A 26675-nucleotide genomic window follows, 5' to 3' on the forward strand; every position below is an offset into this window, starting at 1 on the left:
TGGGGGTTTTTTTGGTTTTGTGTAAAGAAAGATATTGTCATCATACTTGTACCTGGTCAGTGAGTTTTTCCACTAAACAAAAGTCACTTTACTCTGAAGCACAATAGAGGGTTGCCTCCAAATATTATATTTTATTCACAATGCATCTTTCTGGGCACTCGAGGCGGTGAAATGTAACAAGATACAAATAAACGTTAAGCAACACATAATATGAGCAAAGCCTTATGGCACATTGGGTAGTTCCTTGCCGAATGAAACCCTCTCGGGGTTACCTGGCAATAGTACAACTAATTGCGTGCCATATTGCTGCTGCCACATCCAGCCCTGGCAGTTTGGATTTACATGGCTCAGCGCTACACGGAAAACCTGTGTCTAAGCCGGCATAGCCCTCCAATACACTTAGCTCTATAATTTTGATTTCAAGGTTATAATGCCTATCAAACAATAGAATGCAAAGGTTAAGTTCCACAGCTTCCTTCAAGACGGAAGGCTGAAAGGTGATAATGTAAATGGGCATAGAATTATCAAAAAAGAAAGAAATGAAAAAGCATCACCTAGTCACCATGATCTATGATCTGTTATGTTCTACATGCTGGCCAAAATTGCATTTGGTTAAATTATTTTTATTTTAGTGTTAACTATTAAACATTATTAAAAAAATGTTTAAAACCTAAACCTCTGTGTTTCTCACTAAATTAGTTAGAGGTGTCGATAGTTTCTGTTTATAGACTCAGGGCTCACCTGTAACTGAGATCTGTGATGTCATTGTGCCTTGCTGAATAAATAAAGGACAAATAATTGGTCCTGCCACTTGCAAGCAGATCTGGTACAGCATACTGGCTGAAATATTTTAGTGGAAAGGTCACCTTGAAGAGAAGAGAAAAAATAATAAGACAACAGAAAATATTTTTTCTTTTTTGCCCAATCACTCCCTACTGAGAAGTTAAAACAAACTTGTAATAAGTGTAATTGCCTTATGTAGTATACAAAGGTCTGCACAATTCAGCTCTGACAGATGGAAAACATCTTCAGTGTACTGCAAGGTGACACATTCCCTAACTGCAACATGTCTTGTAATTATGATAAATTGTGTTTTATAGTTGTTGTTGAGAACTGGGAAACTGCATAATGTCCCAAACAAATTCAAATTATATCATCAACTCCTTCATAAAACATCTTGGAATTACAGTAAGTGCATGGTTAATGCTCAAGCATTAACCTGGCTCCTTGCCCACAAAAGATCCCCCACATTAATTGTTTCTTCATGCAATTTATGGTGAATGTGGTGGCAGAAGTGAATGTTTCTAAACAAAAAAGTGGTAAAAGCATTTGTAACTAAACAGCATCAGCCAGCCATTTTACTTTGCTTATGAACATGAATAAAAAATGATAAACCGTTTGTGTGAATAGTTGCTGTAAGCTGAACTTTAACATGCAAACAACCATCCAAAAACATGCTTGTGGTGGGTGGGAAGCGACCTACCTTCCTAGGCTAGCAACCTAGCCACTCAGGCTGGCTACTCCCGATCATATCAACTATATCATTATTTTCGCATTAGCCCACAAATTTGCATTGAACACAGGGAAAGGGGGCTCCCATCGCTCATAATACCTATCTGATGGCTCTGTTGGTTAACCTTCGATATCCTCTACATATTGTTATTAATGTAGGCTAACTAATGGGCTAGCCTATTGTTGTTGTTTAAAAGGACATATTTTGCTAGCCTAATGTCATGTGTGTAACTAGTTATGATCCTTGATCGGTTCTTTATTATATCTTTAATTATATCTTTCCCGTGTCATGATGCAGGCTTTCAGTGATATTGAGTGCAAGGTGTCACAACTGCACTTGCCATTCAAACTAATTTCTCTGACATCCAGATATCTGTCCAGAATTCAGAAAAAAAATTAAGCATATATACTTCAATTTAAAAAGTCAAGCACCATAGATGTGTGCCTGTGGTGTCACCTTAAATGTCAGTGTCATTATAACCTGTGTCAGTCTATCCCTGACCTGCTTTGCCCTTGGGCTTCCCAGGCAGCCAATCAATTTGAATTCAGTATTCAACACCATTCTGTAGTGTGAATACTTTTAACAGGCATAACATACTATGCATAATGTACATAATGTTATACATAATATGTATAATACTTTAACATAATATACATAATGTATATTATTTTCGTATTCATTTTAACATTAATTGGTACGAAATGCATAGTTTGTTTTCCAATATTCACCAGTCCTACACCAACTCTTCATCAAAAGAGTACGAGCGAGCAGTGAGAACATTTGTAGAAAACTGGTAGGTACAGGCTATGCAGGGACCATCTTGCTATGTGGTCTGCAGCGCATAAAAATGTAGGCAACATTATACAATAATGTTACATGAATTGGCATTTGTAATTAATTTACTAATGAATTAAAACTAATTAAATTGTTAACTAAGTAACTCCTGAGAAGTTTCTGTGCTTCTTTGTTTATGTTTTTGTACATCATTAATTCATATTAACAGCGACATTAGTTATTGCCAAGTCACATTGAATTGAAAATCAGCTAATGTGTTTGTTAATGGTTAACTAATTATACGTTTATCCTATGATCTGCAGAAATCTGCCCTGTAGGCAAAAGAAAAGGGGAAAGCAAAGAGCGTTATACATAGATTTGATTGCAGTACAGAAATTCCTGGGCAGAGATTAAACCCCTGGTCACATGGAAGCTTGGCTGCCCTACAGGCTATGTCATACAGTTTCCCCAGTACAGAGTTACGTAGTGCACCCATCTTATGAAAGCATCTATTCTGCCAACTTCTACTTTAACATACACTGTTGCCACTTTATTTGTCTTGGGAGCTGAGGTGTGAGCCAGATGAGGTGGTAAATATTTAACAAATATGGTCCCAAATCTTTTCCTAGGCTTGCTTTTTGTTTTTGTTTTTTTCCTTAAAGCATGGGGTCCGGGTTGTTTGATTTGATTGTCAGGGTGCTCCTCGGCCTTTGATTGCTTGGCCATGGTCTTAGAGGCCTTTTACCAAATGCATTTTCAGAGTTGTGTGTCATGCGCTGTGCCATATGACAGCCATTTTGTCCCCTCTCTTTGTGCAGGCATGCCACTCAGTATCGACTGCAAAGCCTTTTTCGGCTACAGCGGTGAATCTAGACCCATTATCTACTGGATGAAAGGGGAGAAGTTTGTGGAGGAGCTGGAAGGTCACATAAAAGAAAGTGAAGTCAGGTAAGGGTGTTTACAGCAAAAAAAGTAGAGTAGAGTGTTCATGTACTGTGCAAAGATCTTAGGCACCTGTAACATTCTGTACAGATAAGATTCTTAAAAAAATAATTCAATGAAAGGTCCTAAATGAACGTACTATACATTTTTAATTACACTTTAGTAATTTGGCATAATAGTTAAAAACTGAATCAAATCAATATTTTTTGTGACCACCCTTCAGCGTTAAAACTGCATCACTTCTCTGAGATAGCCAACGCTGTCCTGCAGTTCTATAAGACAATCAGCAGGGAGGTTGTTCCAAGCATGTTGGAGAACTTGCCACTGTTCTTCTGCAGACTTTGGTTGGCTCCTTGCTTCTGATCTAGTCAAAAATGTCTCTGTAAAATGAAATCTTTTGGAAAATGAGTATTTGGAAATCTCAAATGTGTTCTTTTATACTAACACACACAAAATACTTTTTTTAGATTAAGATTGTGCACCCCTGACTGGCAATGCACAAAAAATACTTCAACTGAACTTACTTGAATACTTAAATTGAACATTTTGGTCAGATACAACATCTGTATATTTGGCATTGAAACAGAGATGCATAAAGGGAGAGGCACCTCATACCGACGGTGAAATTTTGGTGGTGGGTCAGTGATGTTTTGGGGCTGTTTTAATTCCAGATTTCAGAATGGGGTCACCTGAAAATCTTTAAAAAGATAAAAATTGTCTCTTTTAAATATGTGAATGTAGGCTAAGAAGGATTCAGTGAAACACAGGTTAGTCCAGACCCTGGACCTGCCTCCTGACTGATTAAGGCAGCTTCCAAGCTGTTGCTCAGTCCCATGGAGGTAGCAATTATATTTGATATGGCATATTTCTAAAAAGTGGAGCAGTTACATATACACACTGCCCACTGACGCGTGTGTGTACACTCAGACAACCCGCACCTGAAACACGTTTGGTGTCTTCAGACGATCTGTGGTGTACACATGGGGAAAACTGAGTTTTTCTGTTTTTCCAAAAGATTGTCTGCCCCCAAAAACAAGAGGACAGAGGAATTAAACACACGAGGCTACTACAGGGAAGCAGATTGATAATGGACTACCCTGTCCTTGGGGTTCCAGGATTAATCAAAATTGAATTGTTGTGGATGTGGGAGGCAGCTTCCTTTTATAATCTCCCCTTAGTCCACCAACAATGGCAGAGAGAATATAACTTTCTGAGCCTTTCATTACCCTCATAAAACTGTTTAATAATACTGTGCAGTCCATAAATATTTGGACAGTGACAATTTTTTTTGTTCTATTGGCTCTGTACTCCAGCACATTGGATTGGAGGATGAGCGCTAGCTTTAATTTGAGGGTATTTACTTTTATATTGGGTGATCCCTGTGTGGTCCCCCTAATGTAATTGGACAGTTGGCTCCTCAGATGTTTCTTATTAGTCAGGTGTATTCAATAGTTTCCTCTTGATTCTATGCTTTTGATTGCCTCTGTAGTCTGTTATTAGTGTTTGTCAACATGAGGCCCATTGAGTTTTCCCAATGATAGTCAAGGAAGCTATTACAAGGCGGGAAAATAAGAAAACAAAACAGTAAGAGACATGTAGGCCAAACAGTAACTGTTTGGAACATCATTACGAGGAAAGTGGGCACTGGTTTATGTTTTGGATTATTGTTTTGCTGTGTGCAGAAGCACTGTCCAATGAGTTTGGAGGCATTTGATTGAACATGAGCAGATAGGATGCTTCTGTACGCTTCAGAATTAATTCTGCTGCTGCTATCAGCAATGACATTATCAATGAAGGCAAGTGACCCAACATCTGCGGCAGCCATACATGCCCAACCTGCACCCCAGAAGAGGGGGAGGGGTGCTTTGGTTCTTGGGCGGCGTTCTTGCCCTGTAGATTACTGCATCAAAGTCCACTGGACACAGAGGTGCACCACATGTTGTGCAAATCTTTAAATCCCAGTCTGTTTTCTTGTCTTTTTCGAATGACTGGAAACAATATCAGCTTCTTCTCATCCCCGATGAATAAGAATTCCTGAATTTTTATGGAAAGCTGATTCTTCAAATTCACTCAAGCCTCTTACTAGGGAGACAAATGGGAAAGAGGGATAGGGCTTCATACAGAGGAAATACAAATGGCACGGAAGCATTACAAACGGCTTGTAAAAACACTGTGAATGAGAGATGTATATTTTGGGTAGCTATAATAGAGCCTTTTGGCAAAAAAGGCACGCAACTGCATTAGAACAAATTGCATGTCCTTTTTAAAAAGAGACATGCTTTAGCATCGTCAGAGCACAGGCCTTGGCACGAAGACCTAGTAAAAATCCATGACCCAATTTCTCAGTGCTTTTCATACGCTAAATAAAATGTGTTTTATTGTGTGTGTGTGTGTGTGTGTGTGTGTGGGTGTGTGTGTGTCCATGCGGGTCTGCATATGACCATCAGTGTGCACCCACAAATTAAGGAGGTCATATTTTCACACCATAAAAAAGGTGCAAGTCAGCGCTATCTGAGAGTCCCAACTACCTGATAATGCAAAAAGCTTCTTTTACTTTTGATGGCAGTGAAGCCCTCCTGTGAGACCATTCTGTTGGTACCTCTGGCCGAGAAAAGGTCCCGACGGCCTGGGCTACTCTAAGGCTAATTACAGCCTCAAAACATAACTAAATCTGACACGTAAATGCTGAGGTTTGCTTCGGGGGCTGCCACTTTATTCCCCTCCTCCACAAAATGTGCTTCCCACCCGGCAGAAATGATAAATCACAGTTGGACTCACTCAGTCTGTGGACAAGGCCATCAATCTCCCACTGTGAGGTCTGTCTGGCTAGCTTTTCACCGACTCCAGACCAGAGCCCATGAGCCTCCTCAGGTTAACAGGGATTGCTGCTAACCACAGTATCCCCAACACCGCAGAACACAAGTCAATCAATTCAGACAGCCAGCCTCCCTAAAGCCACAACCTGTGGTGAACAAGCAGGTTGTTCAACGTGTGCCTCATAACACACGGTCAAGGCACGCAACTTTGTTAAGCACTTGATGTGTACGTTAACATGGGGGAGGTTGAGCTGAGACGTTTCTTTAATGGCATGATAGAGCCACTTCTCTGTACACCGATGGAGACGTTCACTGAGGAACTCCCAGGAAGATTAATTAGAAAGGCCTTGGCAGTGAGCCCTTGGTAGATCCGCAAAGGCCACCTGAACCTCTGGTCATCCAAATGTTTCCCACCCCGCAGGGTCCTCAGGGAGTTCCTGGGCGAGAAGGAGGTGGAGCTCTCTCTTACCTTCGATGCCGTGGAAGAAGAGGACATGGGAAGCTACGTCTGCTATGTGGAGAACCACATCGGAAGGAAGCACGGCACTGCCATCCTACAGAAAAGAGGTACCACTCAGATAGTCCACCATCGACCGCGGTCTAAGCGCTGTAGGTTCACTCAAAATGAACAGTGGCTTGTGTCCCCTGAATACTACCGTAGCTATTATAGCGCAGGGGGTATTGCCAGGGGTACGAACTACACTGCCCCTGTGACTAATTACAATTCCATGTGGAGAAAGGTGCTGGAGGGTATGCTCGTAAATGCTGAGCTCAATGAGGCAAACCTGATCAGAGACTCTCTTATGTTCTCTCTGATTTAAATCTAACTGAGCAATCCCAGAAGCTAATTGTCACCCTTTTGCAGCTCCGATTTATTCAGAGACTCAATTTTCTTTCTTGGAAAAACTCCATGTGTGAAGAGTATCAGAGCAGCTTGCCTTGAGGACAAAATCCCACAATCCTTCAACATCAAAGCACCCCACCAATAAAAAGAATACACAATGTAGTGCACCATATGTTAATGGATTTGTCAATTTAATGAACAACCCACACACTAAATTACACCTCAATAATGCAAATGAAGTATACACTGTATATGGTTATGGATAAGATAGGTGCAATGTAAATCAGTATATCAGATTTCACATAGTCTATTCATAAATTACATACAGCACTTATAAATACTAATCGGGAATACTGATTTAGAGATTTTTTATGGATTTCTGAAGGTTAAAGGTTTGTGCTTCATACCCATTTTGATGTTTAATGTTGATGATTAATGTTTGTGTTGTCAAATACAGTGCTTTCAAATTATTTACTTTTTTTATTTCTTTTTTTCGTATTTTTGCAAAACAATATAATTGCAAAATGCAAAATGCTAATATCAAGCACATTGAAATATGCATGTCTGCCATTGCCAAGCTAAATTCCCATTTTTTTAAAGCAACCAATCCTCAAGCACATTTAGGCTGTCAGTAAATGCTGCCAACCCATTGCACAAGAACAATCAGGAGACAGAAGGGGACAACCAGGAGGTGCAAAGGGAAGGATTTTTATATAATATAATTACAGACCTCTCAAACCATCAGCTACAATGACAGAAGCAGGTGGAATCTTTGTGTGTGTGCAGACTGCTGCTGGAAAGATGTACTGTACTGGAATAAAATCTGTATTTTTCTTTACTTAAATGTTGCTCGACAGGGATACAGTCATTTTATTTATCTTGGATATAGCGGTAACACGATAAAATAAATTACCCTACTCCTACTACAATGCTGTACATAACTCTTCTTTCCGACCATGTGGACGACAAACTGGAGTAGAGAGCCCTCTACTGGTCTGACTTAACAGGTAGCGTAATGTACACAGTACTGTGGAGCCTCATTTTAATTTAGAGCTAGTGTGATGACATTTATGATACAGTGATATTTCATGTGTGGTCCTATTTCCAAAAAGGAATTATTTTGTATAATCCCCGACAGGCCCACATAGCTGCTTTTCTGTAAACCCAGCAAGGGTACACAATCACTCAGCCCAGACAACTTTTATATTTTTACATTTTTACATTTTAGTCATTTGGCAGACGCTTTTAATCCAAAGCGACTTACAGGTGCATAGGTTCTACCACAAGTCAAAGCATCACATCCAGAACTAGAAAAATACACCTGGACTGCTGTTCTAAACATATAGTCGTCATCATAAGTGCAATTTTTTTTTTTTTTTTTTTTTTTTTTGGGGGGGGGGGGTTAGACAGGGATAGGGGTATCAGAAGGGGGGGGCGGGGTAAATCAGGAGGGGGGACTAAGGTAGAGTTTGAACAGGTGTGTTTTGAGTCTGCGTCGAAATAGGGGGAGGGATTCTACTGTCCTGACAGTGGTAGGCAAGTCATTCCACCACTGAGGAACCAGAACGGAAAACAGGCGTGAACGTGCAGCTCGACCGCCAGGTGCCCGTAGAGAGGGAATCGTAAGGCGACCAGAGCTGGCAGACCGGAGTGGTCTAGCTGGGGAGTAGGGAGTGATCAGGGATTGTATGTAATGTGGGGCAGTCCCCTTAGCAGCCTGAAATGCCAACACTAGGGCCTTGAATCGGATGCGTGCGGCAATAGGAAGCCAGTGGAGGCCAATGAGAAGCGGGGTGACATGAGCCGACCTGGGCTGACTGGTGATCAAGCGGGCTGCAGCATTCTGGACCAGCTGGAGGGGCTTGATGGCGCACGCTGGGAGACCGGCTAGGAGGGAGTTGCAGTAATCCAGGCGGGAAATGACGAGCGCCTGGACTAGGAGCTGGGTGGCTTTCTCCGTCAGGAGATGACGGATGCGGCGTATATTAAACAGAAAGAACCTGCAGGTTCTGGCAGTGGAGGATACTTGTGGAGCCAGGGAGAGGCAGTTATCAAGAGTCACCCCAAGATTCTTTGCCGTACGGGAGGAGGAAACTACAAAGTCCTCCACAGTCAGTGAGAGGTCGATTGACGGAGAGGACTTAGCAGGGATGTAGAGAAGCTCAGTTTTGGCAAGGTTGAGCTTCAGGTGATGGGAAGTCATCCATGCAGAGATATCAGCCAAGCAGGCAGAGATCTGTGTGGTGATTTGGGTGTCAGGGGGGAAGGAAATGAAGAGTTGGGTGTCATCAGCGTAGGAGTGATAAGAGAAGCCGTGGGAAGAGATAACAGAACCAAGAGACATGGTGTATAGCGAGAAGAGGAGAGGCCCAAGAACCGAGCCCTGCGGGACTCCAGTTCGTAGGGGTTGAGGGTCGGAGAGTGCGCCCCTCCAAGTCACCTGGTAGGAGCGACCAGAGAGGTAGGAGGAAAACCAAGCGAGAGCAGAACCTGTGACACCCATCCCAGCCAGCGATGAGAGCAGAATCTCATGGTTGACTGTATCGAAGGCGGCCGATAGGTCGAGGAAGATGAGGACAGAGGAGAGGGATTTTGCTTTAGCAGAGTGGAGTGCCTCAGTGACCGCGAGCAGGGCGGTTTCAGTGGAGTGGCCACTCTTGAAGCCAGACTGGTTGGGGTCATGGAGATTGTTGTGGAGAAGATAGGTGGACAGTTGGGAGCAGACCGCCCGTTCCAGGGTTTTAGCGAGAAAGGGAAGAAGAGAGACAGGCCGGTAGTTGTTCAGGGCAGAGGGATCGAGAGTAGGTTTTTTGAGGAGGAGAGTGACTCTGGCCCTCTTCAGGGAAGAGGGCATGGTGCCGGAAGAGAGGGAGGTGTTGATTAGAGAGGAGAGAAAAGGGAGAATGTCCTCAGATATAGATTGTAGGAGGGGAGAGGGGATGGGGTCAAGAGGACAGGTGGTTGGGCGGTGGGAAGTAAGGAGTTTCAGCGTGTCGGCGTCAGAGAGGGGAGAAAAGGAGGTTAGGGAGTTGGGGAGGGTAGGAGGGTCAGCAGGGGTGGAGGGTTGGGAGAAGGAATTGCGAATAGCATCGACCTTCTTTTCAAAGAAGGAGACAAAGTCATCAGGTGTGAGTGATGAGGGGGGTGGGGGGGGAGGGGGGGCCAGAAGAGAGGAGAAAGTTGAAAACAGTTTGCGGGGATTAGAGGCGGCCGCGTTAATTTTCGAGTGAAAGAAGGAAGATTTAGCTAGAGAGACAGAGGAATGGAAAGATGATAAGAGGGCATGGAAGGAAGCCATATCACTGGGGAGACAGGACCTTTTCCATTTTCTCTCCGCCGCCCGCAGTTCGGTTCGGACAGCTCGTAGAGCATCAGAAAGCCAGGGACTGGGGGGGGAGGCCCGAGCTAGTTTGGTGGTGAGGGGACACAGAGAGTCAAAGGAAGATGAGAGGGAGGACATGAGAGTTGTAGCCGCATCATCGGTAGACAGTCGAGAGAAAGACTCCGCAGATGGTAGGGAGGAGAGGATTGTAGATGAGAGGGTGGAGGAAGACAGGTGGCGTAGGTTCCGTCGACAGGTGACAGTGGATGGTGGGAGAGATGGATGGGTGTTAGAGGAGAGTGGAAGAGAGAAAGAGATGAAGGAGTGGTCAGATATATGGAGTGGTGTTACAGAGAGGTTGGTTGTTGTGCAGCTCCTTGTGAAGATGAGGTCAAGAAGGTTGCCTGCTTTGTGGGTGGGAGGGGAAAGAGTGAGGGTAAGGTCAAAAGAAGAGAGGAGGGAAAAGAAGAGAGGAGGGAATCAGTACTGAGACCACCCCACAGAGCAGAGTCAATCTCTGAGACCTGCTTAGTCCTATGATTTGAGATGTACCTTAGCAGAAATACCTTAACAATCATGATTTCAGTATTGTTGTTAACAATACTGAAATTCAATGTGTAAAATTGTGTAATGTGTAAAATTCCTGCGTACAGCTGTAATCGACCTTACTACAAAACAATGGTTTTCATACCACACACAAAACAATTGTTTTGCTGTTAATCAGTAGAAAGGAACTTATGAGGGACTGTTGTTACATTATGGATGGTTTTCAGAGGGAAAATCATCCCAGTGCTGTGAAGCAACTGCACAGTAGGAAGCAACTACCAAGGGAAAATGTGCAAAACACATTTTTATTTTATTTCATGCACAGGGTTAATTGTCACGCACTGGGTTAATGTTTACCGTCATAGAGATGGCGGGGGTTTCTTTCACTAGTGTGTTAACCCCTTCAGTATCACCCCTTTTCTTAACACAAGCTTGAAAATGACATACCCAGAATAAAATGGTTACTATTCTTGAACCCTTTTTACTACAGCCATAATCACATCACAGTGTGAGATTCTTTCAGTGAGATTTTTTTCTCACTGAAAAGATTTTATGTTTTTGAGAAGTAGACACATGACTGGATTTCATATTTGATGACAATATGGCATTCTGCATCTCCGCTATGTCTAGGCAGATTTCCAAAAAGGTCATTTGGAGACTCCAAAAGGACACATGGAAACTAAATAATATTAAGGGTCCTAAAATAAATGTAAAATACTGTATTTTGCTTATTAAATTAACAATACTTTTTATTCTGAAAAAAGTGTTTGCACTTCCCCCCGCCTGTCACCCTCTCCCTCTCCTTGTGCTCTCCTCAGATAGCAACAGGTTCAGAAGATTGTAAAAAATAAGGACAGTAATCACAATAACATATTGTATACTAATATATTCATTGAGGTCCATTGATTGACATTTTTGTCAAATACTCAACCCCCATCAATAAGTCAAACACATAACATCAATATTTTCACACGCTATTTATTATTCAACAGGCTTGCTCCTTATTTATAAGCATACTGAATAATAATACAATATTTTGAGAATGTATTTTGGTGATCACTGATATAAAATGGGGTCACAACGATGAAAATGCCTCTACCTCTATTGTGGAGCCAAAGCGGAAGTTATACTGTATTTTTTGCTCACGGATGGGGATCACGCATTTACTGTGCAACAGGATTACCAACACTGGTCAGGGCTGCATTTCCCGAAGCCTTCTTAATGCTACGTCGTTCGTAAGTTGTACCTTAAGCTGTACCTTAACGTTTCAGCGCATTTCCCGAAATGTTCTTAGTTAAGTATGCCTTTGTAAGTGATACTTTCGTAAGGTTGGTCTGGACCACTCTTAGCTATACCTTAGCAATGTTGTCAGTTCACTCCGCTAGTGGCCACCACTGTTACGCAAGCCTCTGAAATCAGCTGTTTCGCCTTGTTACATCTCAATCTGTTAAGCAATATGTACCCTAATAATTATTAATAATAGAAACGTAAACAACTTTAGTAAGGTATACCTTCCAAGTCTTCGTAAAACACTAAGAGACGGCCTGGATAAGCTTGTATGTGGATTCCTCTTCTTCTAGAGAACCTATACAAAACGTAGGTAATAGCATTCATATGGTACATTTGTAGGAGTATGCAGTGGTGAAACGCAGAACAATGATAATTCCTCCTTTTTAGAATTGCATTATTATGCAATTGGTACTTTGCTGTAAAAAGGACACTGACATTACCTTATTTTGTGCAGTGTATGGATTTCCAAAATGCAGAGAAGAAGAGGTGCCCCCACACTCATTTTGACACTCAAATATTACAAAATGAAGAACTGTTGTCGCTAAAGCAATGGCCTCTTAAAATAGGTTATACAGATAGAACTGTGAGTGCTTTCAAATGGTATATCCTGTTACCATAGTGATTGAAAAGTGCACTGTTAAAGACATAATTAATGCAAGAATACCCACTGGGCCGGGGTTAATATGTTTTATGCACTGAAATGTCAGATGACAAAGTGAAGGCAGCAAGTCATATTCCTGTGTCACAAATACATGTGTGAGATTACTGGACTGCTTCATGTCTCACTAGTATGTACTCTGACCTTTGCTCTTTCCACATAGATATGCGTAGGTTAGAGCTTGCCAGTGGTCTTGGGGTGGTCCTACTGCTACTCGGCCTCCTCATTGCAGTCTACAAGTGCAATAAGGTGGAAATCATGCTGTGCTACCGCAAAAACTTTGGGAGAAGTGAGGCGGAGAATGGTAAGCCAGTGCAAGCACCCAGCCTGCTCCCCAGATCATGTGTGTGTGACTCCAAATAAAGGCTAAACTTTACAGAAGAAGGAATGCATGCAAGTACAGCTATGACTTTTAACTCAGAAGGCTGTTTCATGTAAATGGTAAATGGTCTGCATGTCTATAGTGCCTTTATCCAAAGTTTTTTTTTCTTTCTAAGCTGTGTCTAGGCAGTTTTCTAAAAAGGACATTTTGGAGACATGGAGAGTAATTCTGTCACCCCACACACAGATTTTAAACCGTTGTTTTAAAAGAATGTCACAGTTGTATTATTACTATCCATAGATCATACAAACACTCTGAGCATGATGTATATAATACACTCTTGACATGATAAAGCTCTTGAGATTCAACAAAATATTCCAGGAAATGTAGACTTGAAGAACTCAATATGTTTGTACGTAAATTTACATTGACAATCATACTCTCAACTACTTGTCATTATAGTATTTACAATCTAAAAATCAATCAAATGTATGTGTGTGGGTACTTGCTCTATCTCTATCACTATCAATTGGGTGAAGCTCTCATGTTTCATGGCAAAGAAAATAACATCACTCAAAATGTATACAACTGCATTCAGGTATAAGATGAAAAGTACCTTTGTTTGGTACTAAATTGTATTTTTTTTTACTGCACAGGGTATGGATGGTGATGGCATGAATGTTACTGATCACTCTCCATGCTACTGGTTGGGATGGTTTGTGATATTGCTTTGATCAACTTAATCGTTTCTGTCATCAGACAACAAAGAATACGACGCATCTATGTGCTACACCAAGGTGGACCTCGGCCTGTTTGAGCACGATTCAACCGAGGAGGAACAGTTTGCCCTTGAGGTCCTCCCAGATGTCCTGGAGAAGCACTATGGGTACAAACTCTTCATCCCTGACCGTGACCTCATCCCGAGCGGCGGTAAGTGATGGCAATCATCTCCCATGACATCACCCTGGTGCAAAATCCAGCTAGACCAGCTTGCAAGCTACCAGCCATTTCAAAAGATAGCTTGAGATTTTCAAACCATGTTGAGTATGGAGCTGGTCTGAACTAGTCAACCAGCTACCAGCTGTCAAAAAATGTTTTCAGTAGGGCATATGGCAGGTCATTTTGGCCATTAGTCAAGTCATAATAAAGGTTTAAAATTGTTGTTAGGGAGCTGGAAGGGTCACATGTGATCTGCTGCCTGTCTTATTTATTGGGCCTGAAAGCTGCCATGAATATCTGCTGGTGTATTAAAAGTTGGGAATCTTCAAAGCTTGGCTGTTTTGGAGATTTTGTTCCCCCAGTATGCAACACGACCCATTGGCTTTTTGGATGGGCTGCCAGAAAGAAAGCCTTGAGGGCATTTGACGTTTGCTGAATTCATGTTGGCAAATGTCGACTGAATCCTGGCAAAAGTGTTTTGGAACACCAAAAATCAACCATACAAAAAGAAAACCACAAATCTATACTGAATTTCACTCTGAATCTGCATGTATGAATATGAAATAAGCCTTTATTTTAAGCCTGACCTAATCTAAATTGACCCCAATTGGTCAGGTAGAATCCCCAGAGTGATTGTCCTCAAAATTTGATCAAGTGCTATTTAAAAGAAACACCAGTTTTTCAACAATGCAAAGAACTGAATGCAGGAAAGTTTGAAATTGTAGACAGAGCTTGTACAGATTGGGCACTGCCATCTGTCAAACACAGGCTTCGTTCTCACAAAGCAAAATAAATAACACAGAGCTTTTGTGTAAACAAGGTTTAAGGGTTTGAGGGTTTTTATTAATAGATTTATATAATAAGCAATACGCTTGTTCAGCTTGTTCAAATAGGATTATATATGCACCACAAATTGACCATGAAATTGCTATATTTTGTCCTTTTTTCTGCATTGAATTATTGGTAACCTGGTGCAAGATTAATAAAAAAAAAAAATACATGGTGCGAGATTATTCTTGTCAGATCTTTGAATGTTGTGTTAAATTTGTAGCAGCATTATCAGAAGTGGCAGTGCAGTGCCTACTAGAGAAAGGATAATGCCTCAGTAAGTCTCATACAGTGGGCACCAGAATTATTGGCACCTTTGAAAAATATGCACAAAAAATGCTGTAAACTAGTAAAATAGTAGTAATTGACATCAGCTTTTTTCCAACATGTGTAAAGCGGTATGCTTAATTAATGATTCAATGGAATCAACCAAAGTCTTACGTCTTTCAAATAATTTCCCCAAAAAACAGGTTCCACAATTATTGGCAACCCTGGTGTAATACTTTGTGCAAACACCCCTGGCAAAGATGACAGACATGAATCTTTTCCGATAATTTGTGATAAGGTTCGAGAACATATTTGAACATTCCTCCATGCACAAATTTTTAGAATCATTGATATCCTTGGGAGTTTCCTGGGATTTAAGTCTGAGATGGCCATTGCCGAACATGGTTGTTGTTTTTACTTGACGATTTCTGTGTGGATTTTGATGTACAGTCGTATGCAAAAGAAATGTGGGCGCCCCTGGTCAAAAAGCCTTTTACAATTAATATCTTGGTGACCTCTAAATGCAACAAAGTTAAACATGACACATTTCTTAAAGCAAGATTACATTAAAAAAAAAAAAAAATGTTACAGTTTTCAAAATAATAAAAAAGGAAAAAGGCCCTGTGCAAAAGTTTCGGAACATGTCATTGTCAACTCCTCCTTGGGCAACCATAACAGCTCGCAAATGCTTCCTGTAGTCAGTCTTTCAATTCTTGCTTTTGGAATTTTCCCTCATTCTTCCTGGCAGAACACCTCTAGCTCAGAAATATTATTAGGAATAAGTCCGGGGACTGTGGTGTCCATTCCAAAACATTCACCCGTCTTCCCTGGCGATACTTCATGGTTGATTTTGAGGTATGTTTGGGATCATTGTCCTGATGGAATACCCAACCTCTCTTCAACTTCAATATCTGAACAGACCACCGAACATTAGTCCCTAGAATTTCTTAATATTTGGTGGAATCCATTCTTACCTCCACTAGCACAATATTTCCAGCTGCCACAAAACTCAAGATGCTTGGTTTTATTTGTGTTTATGTGTAATGGTGTGGGTTCGGGGGACCGAGTGCGACCAGGAAGGGGATCCTTAAGTTACTCACAGACCGTTGCGGTAACCACTAGTAGTAAAGTACAATAAAAATAAGGAAAAGGTTCCCCGGCAAACTGCCAACATGAAGCTACCCTAAAGCAATGATCTATTAATAGTTTATCAAAGCAACTGTATTAATAAACACTGTTGTGCTTATTGTGTTAATTTGAACCCTAGTTTTTAACCGTCAGTGGTATTTTGTAGCTCCTGAGAATGGCTTAGAATTGAACAATTGTGGGTTGGACGCTATTGTCGGTGGCAGCCAAAATGGGGGAGGGTTGGGGGGATGTAGGCAGTGGGGATGTGGTGTCCCCTCAGGGAAGCACAGCAGCAGGCATTTGGATGGGGATTGCAATTTTGACAGGTCTCAGAAGCCTCCTGCAGAGTAGGCCATATGTCACATGACCAGTCATCATCTCTATTTCCTGCAAAGATCATTGCAGGAAATATGATCTTTGCAGGAAATATGTCACTTGTACCCAAAATAAGTCATAGTCAAGGTAACAGTAGTTTCAGAGTAGTCCACAGTGAGCTTTTCCTTCTTTTCATTCAACGAATTGCTTTGTATTTTTTTCAAATATTAATTGTACCGGCTATCCTTATGCTGTTTAAATCACAATCAATAACTTAGGTTTTTGTTATTCATTATTACTCCTGTAGACGATATTGTTTATATGGCACAAAATGTTATCCATTGTAAACAACTGTAAAAAAAAAGAAAAAAAGTGGAACAATGGATTGTATTGTGTTTCCTAACCCAGGGGCTTTCAACCTTTTTTGACACCTGCCCCACCAGTTTGTTCATTTTGAGCTGGCGCCAGTGATCTTGCGCCCTCCCCTGACAGGTGCCCCACAGGTTGAAAACCCCTGTTCTAACCAACTAGCTAGACATTTCAGAAGTTAGCCTGGCTACATGGTCTTTACAGTAAATACATGACATTTCCGTTGTTAAAATAAAAGACGTATAAATGCAAATAAGGAAAAAAGACTGCATGACTGTTCTAAGCATGTTAAAAATGTTTTTCTCACTCAGTGCTTTCTTACTTCATGCCAGTGTATGTGGAGGACCTGGTGCGCAGCGTGGAGCAAAGCCGGAGGATCATCATCGTCCTGACGCCCAGCTTTGTGGCCAGGCGCGGCTGGACCATCTTCCAGCTGGAGCCTCATCTCCACAGCATGCTGGTGACCGGCGAGATCAAGGTCATCATGATCGAATGTAGCGACCTCCAGAGGGTCATAAACTACCAGGAGGTGGAGGCCTTAAAGCACACCATCAAACTGCTCTCCATAGTCAAATGGAGGGGCCCCAAGGACAACGAGCTCACGTCCAAGTTCTGGAAGCGGGTCCTGTGCGAAATGCCCGTCAGGAAGAAGGAGAGCCACTCGAGCCGGCAGATGCTAGACTCCGGCGAGCAGGGCCTCTTCGCCGACCTGCACAGCATCTCCACCATCGCCATGACCTCTGCCTCCGCCTCCCTGGTACCGGCTCATACCAAGAACCCCAGGTTCGACCACGTGAACCACACGCAGAAGACACACTACTGCCGCACCTACGATTTCGATAATGGTCCCACCCCGGTCCGGGTGGCTACACTGGGGCATCGGCCCGTGTACTGCAACATCCCCATGACTCTGCTGAATGGACAGTCCGGCCAGCATAACTCCACTGTCAAAAGCAGGTCGGAGATCCTCTTCAACAGGAAGTTCATGCCCCTAACCCCGGAGGGACTCACAAGTGATATCTGGTAACTGGCCAGCTCTTCTTTTTTTCTTTTCTCATCTGCATGAGGACTTTTCATTAGATGCTGTCTGGAATTTATGTATTTATTTATTTGTTTATTTATTTATGTATTTATTTATTTGCAAGAAAAATAATATCAATTTTTTTGTTTTTTTTGTTTAATGTTTCTGGTACTGAGGGTCACTCTAAATATAAATAAGACTTGAATCTCTTCTTTTTAGTGATAGGTGTAAAATTATCTTGTTTTTGAATTTAAAGGTGGTGTTATTATGGAGTTTTTATATTCTGAGACATAGAGAATGATCATTTGGAGACTTTTTTCAGTGTATGAGTGTGTTTGTATGTATTCATGTAAAAAGCTTTGTAAGGTGGGATTTTCATATTACAGGGACAAAGGGACTTTTCTCATTGCAGCACAATTCTATAAATAGGAAATTACTTAATTATATTTCAGCTTGATAAATATTAAGACAATAAGCCGTGTTCCAGTTTATACAGGAAACTGTTCAAAATTAATGGAATATAAATATTTGAAACAACATATCAAACATGACTACATTCTCTAATATTCTCAATAGCTGTCATCTGCTTCATGCTGTAATCTTTGGCTTCCTTCATCTATTATCTTGTAATTGAATTAATTCAGGGTCTCTAAGTCCCTAATGCAATTAATAAGGAATGGGTATCATTGTTCTAGAGCAAAGGCTACTTTTGTTTCATTTAACATTGCCTGTAATAGTTTTTATAATAATTTATTGCAGGTTCTATGAATTTAGGTCTAGGAAGGGAAGACATTTTGTACCATGGTATTTGCATTCCCCCTCTAGCATATTTTTTCTCTTGGGCAGGGTAAGGGTTCAGATTAATTTAAGACTGCTGTGCATTAGGTTAAGTAAGTCTTCACTACCAGAGTCATCCAACATTAATTGGGTCCCTTGTTGATCGAAAGCAACACAACCCATCCTAATTTCTTGTCCCAGGACAATATTTATTAAGCATTATTTTACTTTCCATGTTTGCAGTGTCTGTGTTTCAGATTTGATTTCCCCCTCATGTTATAGTAGAAGACAATTTTATGTCACACACATCATGGAGGCAAGCACATTCAGTTTTTAAATGATTCTACATCAGATAGGATTGTTTAAATCTAAAGACTAGCACTGTTTTTTTTCCCACTGTATTTTTTAGTTTGTGGGGTTTTTTCCATGATTAATCATTTTCAGAGGATGACATTAACTACATATCAAATATTATGTATATTTTAATGGGAAAATAACTATGCTACACCATGTGGGGGCTTATGTTATCACGGTGCTTTGAATAACACATTAACTCATGAAATCTATTTTGTAAAAATGTGTGCATCCTATGTGTGTCACTTCAAGGTAGATGTAGGCTAATCCAGCCTACATTAACAAGACTGAGACCTAGCCATTAAGTTTTCAGTTGTAGGGTAACGGATAAGTTCAGGTTATATCATTTTTTGATTTATACATTGTTATACAGTATGCATTTCAGGCATTATATTGTGCAAAGTAAGGATCATGGGCAAGGGCCAGAATATCATCTCCACATCATTGCAGTAAAACTGTGTGATCTCCAATACTGCTCTGCTGAAACCCATACTATCACACTTCTACCTCTGGAGTAGTCCAGTTGCTAACTAACTTCTTAGTGAGCACATTAGATAGGTTCATTTGGCCAGTTTCTAATGCAATACCTGTGCGCCCAAATACCCTTTGAAGGTTATTCAGCACCAGGCCAGCATATGTACTATAGTCTGTCGTAGTCACCTGTAGTTGCCTTCATCCCTGGGTCATAGACTGGCCACAGCATGGTGGCTGATCCTGGAGGTGCCTCATTTTGATACACAGTAAAATGTTCAGTATTAAGGCTGTCTTCACACTGGAAATGGGTATGCATAGAACCAGTGCACAGGTATGTGTTGTTGAAACAATGTTTTAAAACAATGTTGACACTGCACCCCATAATACCGGCATGGTTGAGATTGGTTGAGATTGGTTGAGATTTTCTGTGAACATACAGTTGCCGTACTTTGGTCAATGAAACCATGCAAACAAGATCTGTGGATGTTCATGAGTAACCATGGAAAGAATGTACATTTTTGGAGCTTCAGTGCCACAAGAATTTGGTCCCGGTGAGGGCCATTGCATCAGGGTGATTTGCAGCAGATATCTAGAAACCTGTCAAAACTGAGCAAAAATATCTGGATGGATAAATAATACTCAAAGTAAGTGGAAACATTGCTGTATTTCATTTTTGGGTGAACTGCCCCTTTAAGGAAAAAACAATTTATCACAATAAAATTATTCTACTTCATCAAGCGAACAATAAATGCAGCAGGTAAATAAAAATGTGCAGTCAAAAATATACAAAACAGATTTGTGAACATGTTATAGGCTGCTACATCCTGCTTCCTCAATTATGTTCCTTGTGCTCTACAGTGACCACAAAACTACTTCACGCAGGTGAGTTACCTGCTGGTTTTTGCTCAATGTACTCTCCCTCACTTAATTTACTTTTCATTGTGTGAAAGAAAAACACGCTTGAATTTTAGAACCAGAATTATAATCCAAATTTGCACATGTATAAATCACTGGGGCCATATAATGTATGATGTGGTACAGATATACAATTGTCTATGATGGTTACTATGTACAGTTAATTGATTGTAAAGTAATTAAATCAATGACCATGATTTTTACTGAAGGTTTATGAATATGTCATTTTGGGTTAATACATGTATATATTTGCTTTGTACATTATATATGATCAATGAAGATATCTTCTGTTGTTCTTACTGTATTTTATATGACCAATAGTTATCTTATTATCTACTATATCAATAAAGAGTTTTTAAAAAAATATTGACATACAGCTCCTTATGGGTTTTCATTATTCATTAATTGCATTTTGGCAGACGCTCTTATCCAGAGCGACGTAGAGTTGATTAGACTAAGCAGGAGACAATCCTCTCCTGGAGCAATGCAGGGTTAAGGGCCTTGCTCAAGGGCCCAACGGCTGTGCGGATTTTATTGTGGGGGATCGAACTACCAACCATGTGTTTCCCAGTCATGAACCTTAACCACTATGCTACAGGTAACCCACATCCATTTTGCGGGAACCAAAAGTAATTGGACAGTTTCTAATTAGTCAAGTGTATTCAATCTTTTTCTTAGTGCAGGTATACGAAAGCTTTCAGCATCTATTCTTGATTCTAAGCTTATGACTGCCTTTGGAGTCAATTATTTCATTTGTCAATATGAGGACCAGAGGTGTGCCAATGACAGTCAACCTCATTGTGAGGTTTTTATGAGGTCAGTTTATATTGTTTCATTTTTTTATGAATGTTTCTAATTGGCCAACATCTCTATTGGATGTTTTAGATATTTAGAGAAATCTTTGATGACATTTTGGCTTTACAATGGTGTTAAGCATTCGAGGGTTTGTGGTCTGAAGTTTAGACTTTTTGCAGCCCCTGTAAATGTAGGGTAGGGTAGAAGCTGATTAATCTTCTTTAAAGCTAAAGAAGGGCACAAGTGTGTTTTTTTCCCATTTCTTGCACTTCACCATTTTTTAAGACCTTTCAATCTACTAAAACAGACGCTTGTTTTGGAAAGAACATACTTCATGAGTTTAAATTGCACAGACCATGTTTCCCACAACAGCCAAGCATAGTGTGTTGAAGAATCAATGCCTTCATTACATATTCTGAAAGGGACATGTAAAATGAAACCTTTCTTCTAGCGGCAATCAATAATCGAAAACGTGGTACAGAACACAAGGTTCACTAAAATCTATTCATGTGGAATACATTCGATTCTCTTTCCGTGAAACTTTTATATGTGTATGTACTTCCCCCTGGTGAGCAAATGAAATATTACAACACCATTGTACGAATTCGTCTCAATCGCAGAAGTGCAAGTCTTGTTAAGATTATGCATTGTCTCCTTCCATATTTTGATTCCACCAGACGGGACGTTTTTTTGCATTACTATTTGGGTGTTATTTCCTCAGACTAGAGAGTTTTAGCACCTCTCTTCCTAGGTTTTTAAGGCTTTTCTGGAGACTACAACATCTCTGTAGTAATGTCTCTGTAAAAACAATATGTGGATACATTTGACCTCAACTGAACTATTATGCAATAATAAAAAAAAAGAACGTATGCCAACAGAGCCAATTAACATGATTAAAACGTGATTCAGTAATATATTTTCATTTCAATCACGTGTCAGGCTCCACCAACACTGTGTTGTGTTGAAAATGTTAAGGAGGTATGTACCGTTTCTAAACTTTTCAGAAAGGGTGGTCCACTTCGCAAATCTAAACGCCGCCTTGAACATGATGCAATACCCTTGAAAGCAGAATCCAAATTTTACAAGGAGAATAGCCGACGTGGCATATCAGCAAACAACATCTAGCCTACATAGCTACGCTACATTGCCAAATATGTTTTTTTTTAAATATTAGAACTTTGGGTAGATATTAACATTATGTTTTATAGACTAATGTTATCCGATGATGCAATTTGTGCGATGTGTTGCAAATTTTCGATGTAATGCCTGTCTTATGAATATTACTTACGTTAGATGATACATGGGAGGCGATTCTCGGAATTCCGCTTGAATTTCAAAGGCAGGTCTGGAAGTTATTTGAGAAGTTCTGGAAGCTTCTGTGAGCTACAGTATAAATCAGTTGCAATTCTTTGACATCTGAAGAAAAGGGACCGAGAAGAAAGGAAAAAAAGGTAACATTTAAACTGCATTTCATGTTTCGTGTTGTTGCTCTTATAGCAATTATAAAGAGCCTATTTCTGATGGAAAATAATGGTTTGACTGTAGCTATACTGTTTCTTCCACATTTGTTGGAAAAAAGTATTTATGATAGATTAAATCTTTTGTAGACGTATTAACATGGATAAACGTAAACCACAGTCTGTAAACGACTGGTCAATGTGTCACATACCGGTGTTATATGTAAAATTGTTTCTTTCAGAATGGACGTTACTGAGACTTTCATCGCATTGAAAAAATTCCATTGCATGAAGTGGATAAAATGGAAATATTTAATAAGGCATTTTCAACTCACTATCATCAGTGTCCATGATTTAAAACTGAAATTCCCATTATCCTAAATCCTAAATGGTGGCTAGGTCATTATTGTAGGCTAAATAATGTATTTCATTGGTGTATATTTGAGCTCATGGGAAAGGGCTGTTTTATATTAAATTGAACATTGCAAACACGGTAGGTATTGTAGGGAAATACAGTATTGAATTAAAGATGAATCTTCTGCAAGAACTAAAAATACAAAATCGGTAAGAAGCATTCAAATAAACACTTGATATTTAAAATGTAGTTGCACTAAGCAGTTTGTTCATTATAATTTGTGTGTGTGTGTCTGTGTGCGTGCACATGTGTGCGTGTACGTGTGTGTGCGTGCATGCGTGTGTTTGCTTCTTTGTGTGTTTGCTTGCAGGCAGAAAGTGCCCACTGCAACAAGCCATGGCTCTCAGCATAGCAATAATAGCTGCTCTTCTCAGCTTAGTGGTTGCCGAGCCTCTGTCCAAGAAGGACCCCTCTGCCATGTTATCAGAGAGCACCAACAACCTGGGCCTCAGTCTGTATCACATCATGGTGAAGGATGAATCTTTGAAATCACAGAATGTGCTCTTCTCCCCTGTGGTGTTGACCTCCTCTCTTGGTGTCATGAGTATGGGTGCCAGGCAGAACACAGCCAGTCAAGTAAAGTCTCTCCTGAATGTCCCGTTACATGAGGACAAGCTCCATCTGTCCATCTCAGAGCTGCTGGGCGATGTTAGCAACGAGGCTGTCCGTAACACCACCTGGAAGATCGGCAGCAGCATTTATGGGCCACTGTGGGCCAAGTTAACCAAGGACTTTGTTGAGAAGAGCAAGGTGCACTATGGACACGACCACACCAAAATCAACTTCAGGGAAAAAAGAAGAGCCCTCCTAGAAATTAACAACTGGGCAGCCGAGAAGACTAAGGGAAAACTGTCTGAGATAACTAGTGATTTGCCTGCGTCTGAGGGAGCCATGTTCATCAATACCATGTACCTCAAACGTAAGTAATATGTGAACAAAGTGAAACTAACGCAGGCTACACTTTTACATGATGTGCTTTTATACAGCTGCATATTTAGTCAAGCAATTCTGGTTTGTTGCTCAGCTCAGTACAGCATCACACAGACTGGGATTCAAGCCCAAGAACCTTTATAGTTATATGCAAAATTCCCTAACCATCATCAATATCATATACAGTGGGCTTATTGGCACTCTGATTAAAATGACGAAAAAGGCAACACATAATAAACACAGATAATAATCTGAAAATAAAGCTTGTGTTGATAACTAGAATTTTTTTATAGTTTACAGTATTTTGTGGCCATATTTATCAAGGGTGCCAATAATTCTGGAGCCCACTTCCCGAAGCAATATCCCAAGCGAGAGAGACTTGTTATACTGTACATCAGCATGGTCATATGTGATTTGTTCATATTCAGTATAAGTGCAAAACCTTCAGTGTGATATTGCTTTTGTACAGTTCTACTGGCCTATAAACTGTTTATCTAGAAATGATTGAACAACAGATATTATTGTGTCATGTATTTGGCTCCGACAACAAATATAGTTTATTCAGTCAGTAAAATATATTTAAGAATTTAAACAAAGCGGAACCAGATGCTGCAGTAAAAAGTTTGACTGCTGTTGTACTGTATATCAGCACTCATGGAACATCATTGTCCAATCAAAGTACCTGACCCCAACTAACTCTTGTATAATAAACATAATACCACTGAGAAGTTAAGCCTCTGTTAATGTACAATATGTTTAATCATCAGTTCTGCACATGAATGCTATGCAGCTTCATTGACACTGTCATTCATTAAGTTGATGTTAACCGGAGCTGAATGTTTTTTTTTACAGCCCACTGGGGTGAGGCTTTCCACCAAGATATGGTGGACAGACGGGGTTTCATGATGTCTCGGACTCGGACCGTGTCTCTGCCAATGATGCATCGCACAGGTAAGGAGCATAGAGGTCCTTCAGTTGTCTTTGGTCAGGGAAAATACTTCAAATGACAGTAATGACATAAAAACTGTCACGTCATCAGGGAGGATCAAACATAAAGATGCATATGGAAAGGGCATCCTTCTTCGCATTTGTGCCTGAACTGCTCATACATAGTTGCCTAATGTGTTTAGGTTTGTTGAAATATACAGAACGTAATAACAACTATGCTAACACTATCCACAGATATGATTGTGATGATTCATATTTCTGTCCACTAGGTTTTTACAAATATTACGAAGATGCGGCCAATGAGTTGCAGATAGTTGAGATGCCACTGGGTCAGAAGCAGAGCAGCCTGCTCATCATCATGCCTTTTCACGTGGAGCCACTGGAGAGGCTGGAGAACATGCTGACCACTGAAAATCTCCACCGCTGGTCAGAGCAGCTGCGGGAAGTAGCCGTGGCTGTGTCACTGCCCAAAATAGATCTTGACGTCAAGCATGAGCTCCAGGTGATTGTTGCACTTCTGGACACATTTTCAGTTTTCAAATCATGGTCATTTTCATTTACATACATTTAATACACACAGTGCCCTCCATAATGTTTGGGCCAAAGACCCATCATTTATTTATTTGAGATTTGTAGTAAAAAGTGGTTAAAGTGGACATTGTCAGATTTTAATAAAGGGCATTTTCACTGTTATAGTAGTAATTACAGCAGTGTTTATATATAGTCCACCCATTTCAGGGCACCAAAATGTTTGGGACACAGCAATGTTATGTCAATGAAAGTGTTCATGTTTATAATTTGCATATCCTTTGCATGCCCTTTGCATGCACTTTTTGGGGCTAGTGCCATATGAAAGGCATGCTCAATTGGATTCAGATCAGTTGATTAACTTGGCCACTCAAGAATAGATCATTATGGAGGGCACTGTACATGGAACTAAATATATTTAGCACTGATGGGGGAAGTTAACGTGCAATTTTTTATCCACAGAAACACCTGCAGCAGCTGGGTTTAGTGGAGGCTGTCGACAAATCCAAGGCAGATTTTTCAGGAATAACAGGGAACAAAGACTTGCATATCTCCAGTTTCCTTCATGCCACAGCATTTGAGATAACTCCTGGGGGCAATCCATTTGACCAGAATCTGTATGGCCGAGAGGAGCTGAAGACTCCCAAACTTTTCTACGCTGACCATCCTTTCATTTTCCTTATTCAAGACAAGAAAACTAATTCCATTCTCCTCATTGGTAGACTTCTAAAACCAAATGATGGAAGACATGATGAATTATGAGGAATACCCTTAATATTTAAGACTGGTGTTGATTTCTATTTACTTTAATTGATGTACAAGATTTGAATTAAACAGACCCATCTTTGTTGGATAAATAAATGTACATTCAGCCTACCCAAGGGCAAAGTATTCACGAAAGTATCAGTTAAAATGTATAATGTCAAAGATGTTAAAATTCCAAGCCCCACTGTCACAATGTTTTGCTACAAGTCTGATTATACCAATAAAATGCCTGTCTTGGCCTGTCTCAATTCTTAAGTCCTGTGCCACATTGTCAGGTTTATTATTAAGATTATGTTGTGTGCTCTAGATTCTTTTGTTTCAAAATGTTATAGTTTCTTTTTTCATAAACCCTGACTCCTGGGGATTTCATTTGCAGAAATTACATGGAAGGCATGTTATCACATTTCTGTATAATTTACCATG

General features: G+C 40.5%; 2 protein-coding genes across 5 annotated transcripts in view; both read left to right on the forward strand.

Annotated features, from left to right (window-relative positions):
* The window catches only part of LOC133133774 (X-linked interleukin-1 receptor accessory protein-like 2), a 142798-nt gene extending 124861 nt beyond the window's left edge, over positions 1-17937 (forward strand). Inside the window, exons 7-11 of the mRNA XM_061249971.1 lie at positions 3106-3235; positions 6467-6612; positions 12869-13009; positions 13787-13957; positions 17206-17937. Of these exons, the coding sequence (XP_061105955.1) occupies positions 3106-3235; positions 6467-6612; positions 12869-13009; positions 13787-13957; positions 17206-17900 (1283 nt within the window). The 3' untranslated portion in view covers positions 17901-17937. The remainder of the gene's footprint in view (positions 1-3105; positions 3236-6466; positions 6613-12868; positions 13010-13786; positions 13958-17205) is intronic.
* Positions 17938-22280: 4343 nt separating this feature from the next.
* On the forward strand, positions 22281-26507 carry LOC133132783 (serpin H1-like). 4 transcript variants are annotated; one of them, XM_061248503.1, is made up of 6 exons: positions 22281-22660; positions 22909-23230; positions 23392-24000; positions 24864-24962; positions 25229-25461; positions 25950-26507. In XM_061248503.1, the coding sequence occupies exons 3-6, from the start codon at positions 23418-23420 to the stop codon at positions 26247-26249; spliced, it is 1215 nt and encodes a 404-aa protein (XP_061104487.1). In that variant the 5' UTR covers positions 22281-22660; positions 22909-23230; positions 23392-23417; the 3' UTR covers positions 26250-26507. The 4 variants fall into 4 exon arrangements, with proteins under 4 accessions (XP_061104487.1, XP_061104486.1, XP_061104485.1 ...); XM_061248502.1 differs by having other exon boundaries at positions 23396-24000; XM_061248501.1 differs by having other exon boundaries at positions 22909-24000.
* The last annotated feature ends 168 nt before the right edge of the window (positions 26508-26675 follow it).

This window comes from Conger conger, chromosome 7 (assembly GCF_963514075.1).
Source record: "Conger conger chromosome 7, fConCon1.1, whole genome shotgun sequence".
NCBI lineage: Eukaryota > Metazoa > Chordata > Actinopteri > Anguilliformes > Congridae > Conger > Conger conger.

Coding starts and splice junctions, on each gene's coding strand:
- LOC133132783 (XM_061248501.1), top strand. CDS start 23,328: ATGTGTGCGTGTACGTGTGTGTGCGTGCATGCGTGTGTTTGCTTCTTT. Junction 24,963..25,228: donor GCCAATGATGCATCGCACAG/GTAAGGAGCATA, acceptor TCTGTCCACTAG/GTTTTTACAAATATTACGAA. Junction 25,462..25,949: donor ACGTCAAGCATGAGCTCCAG/GTGATTGTTGCA, acceptor TTTTATCCACAG/AAACACCTGCAGCAGCTGGG.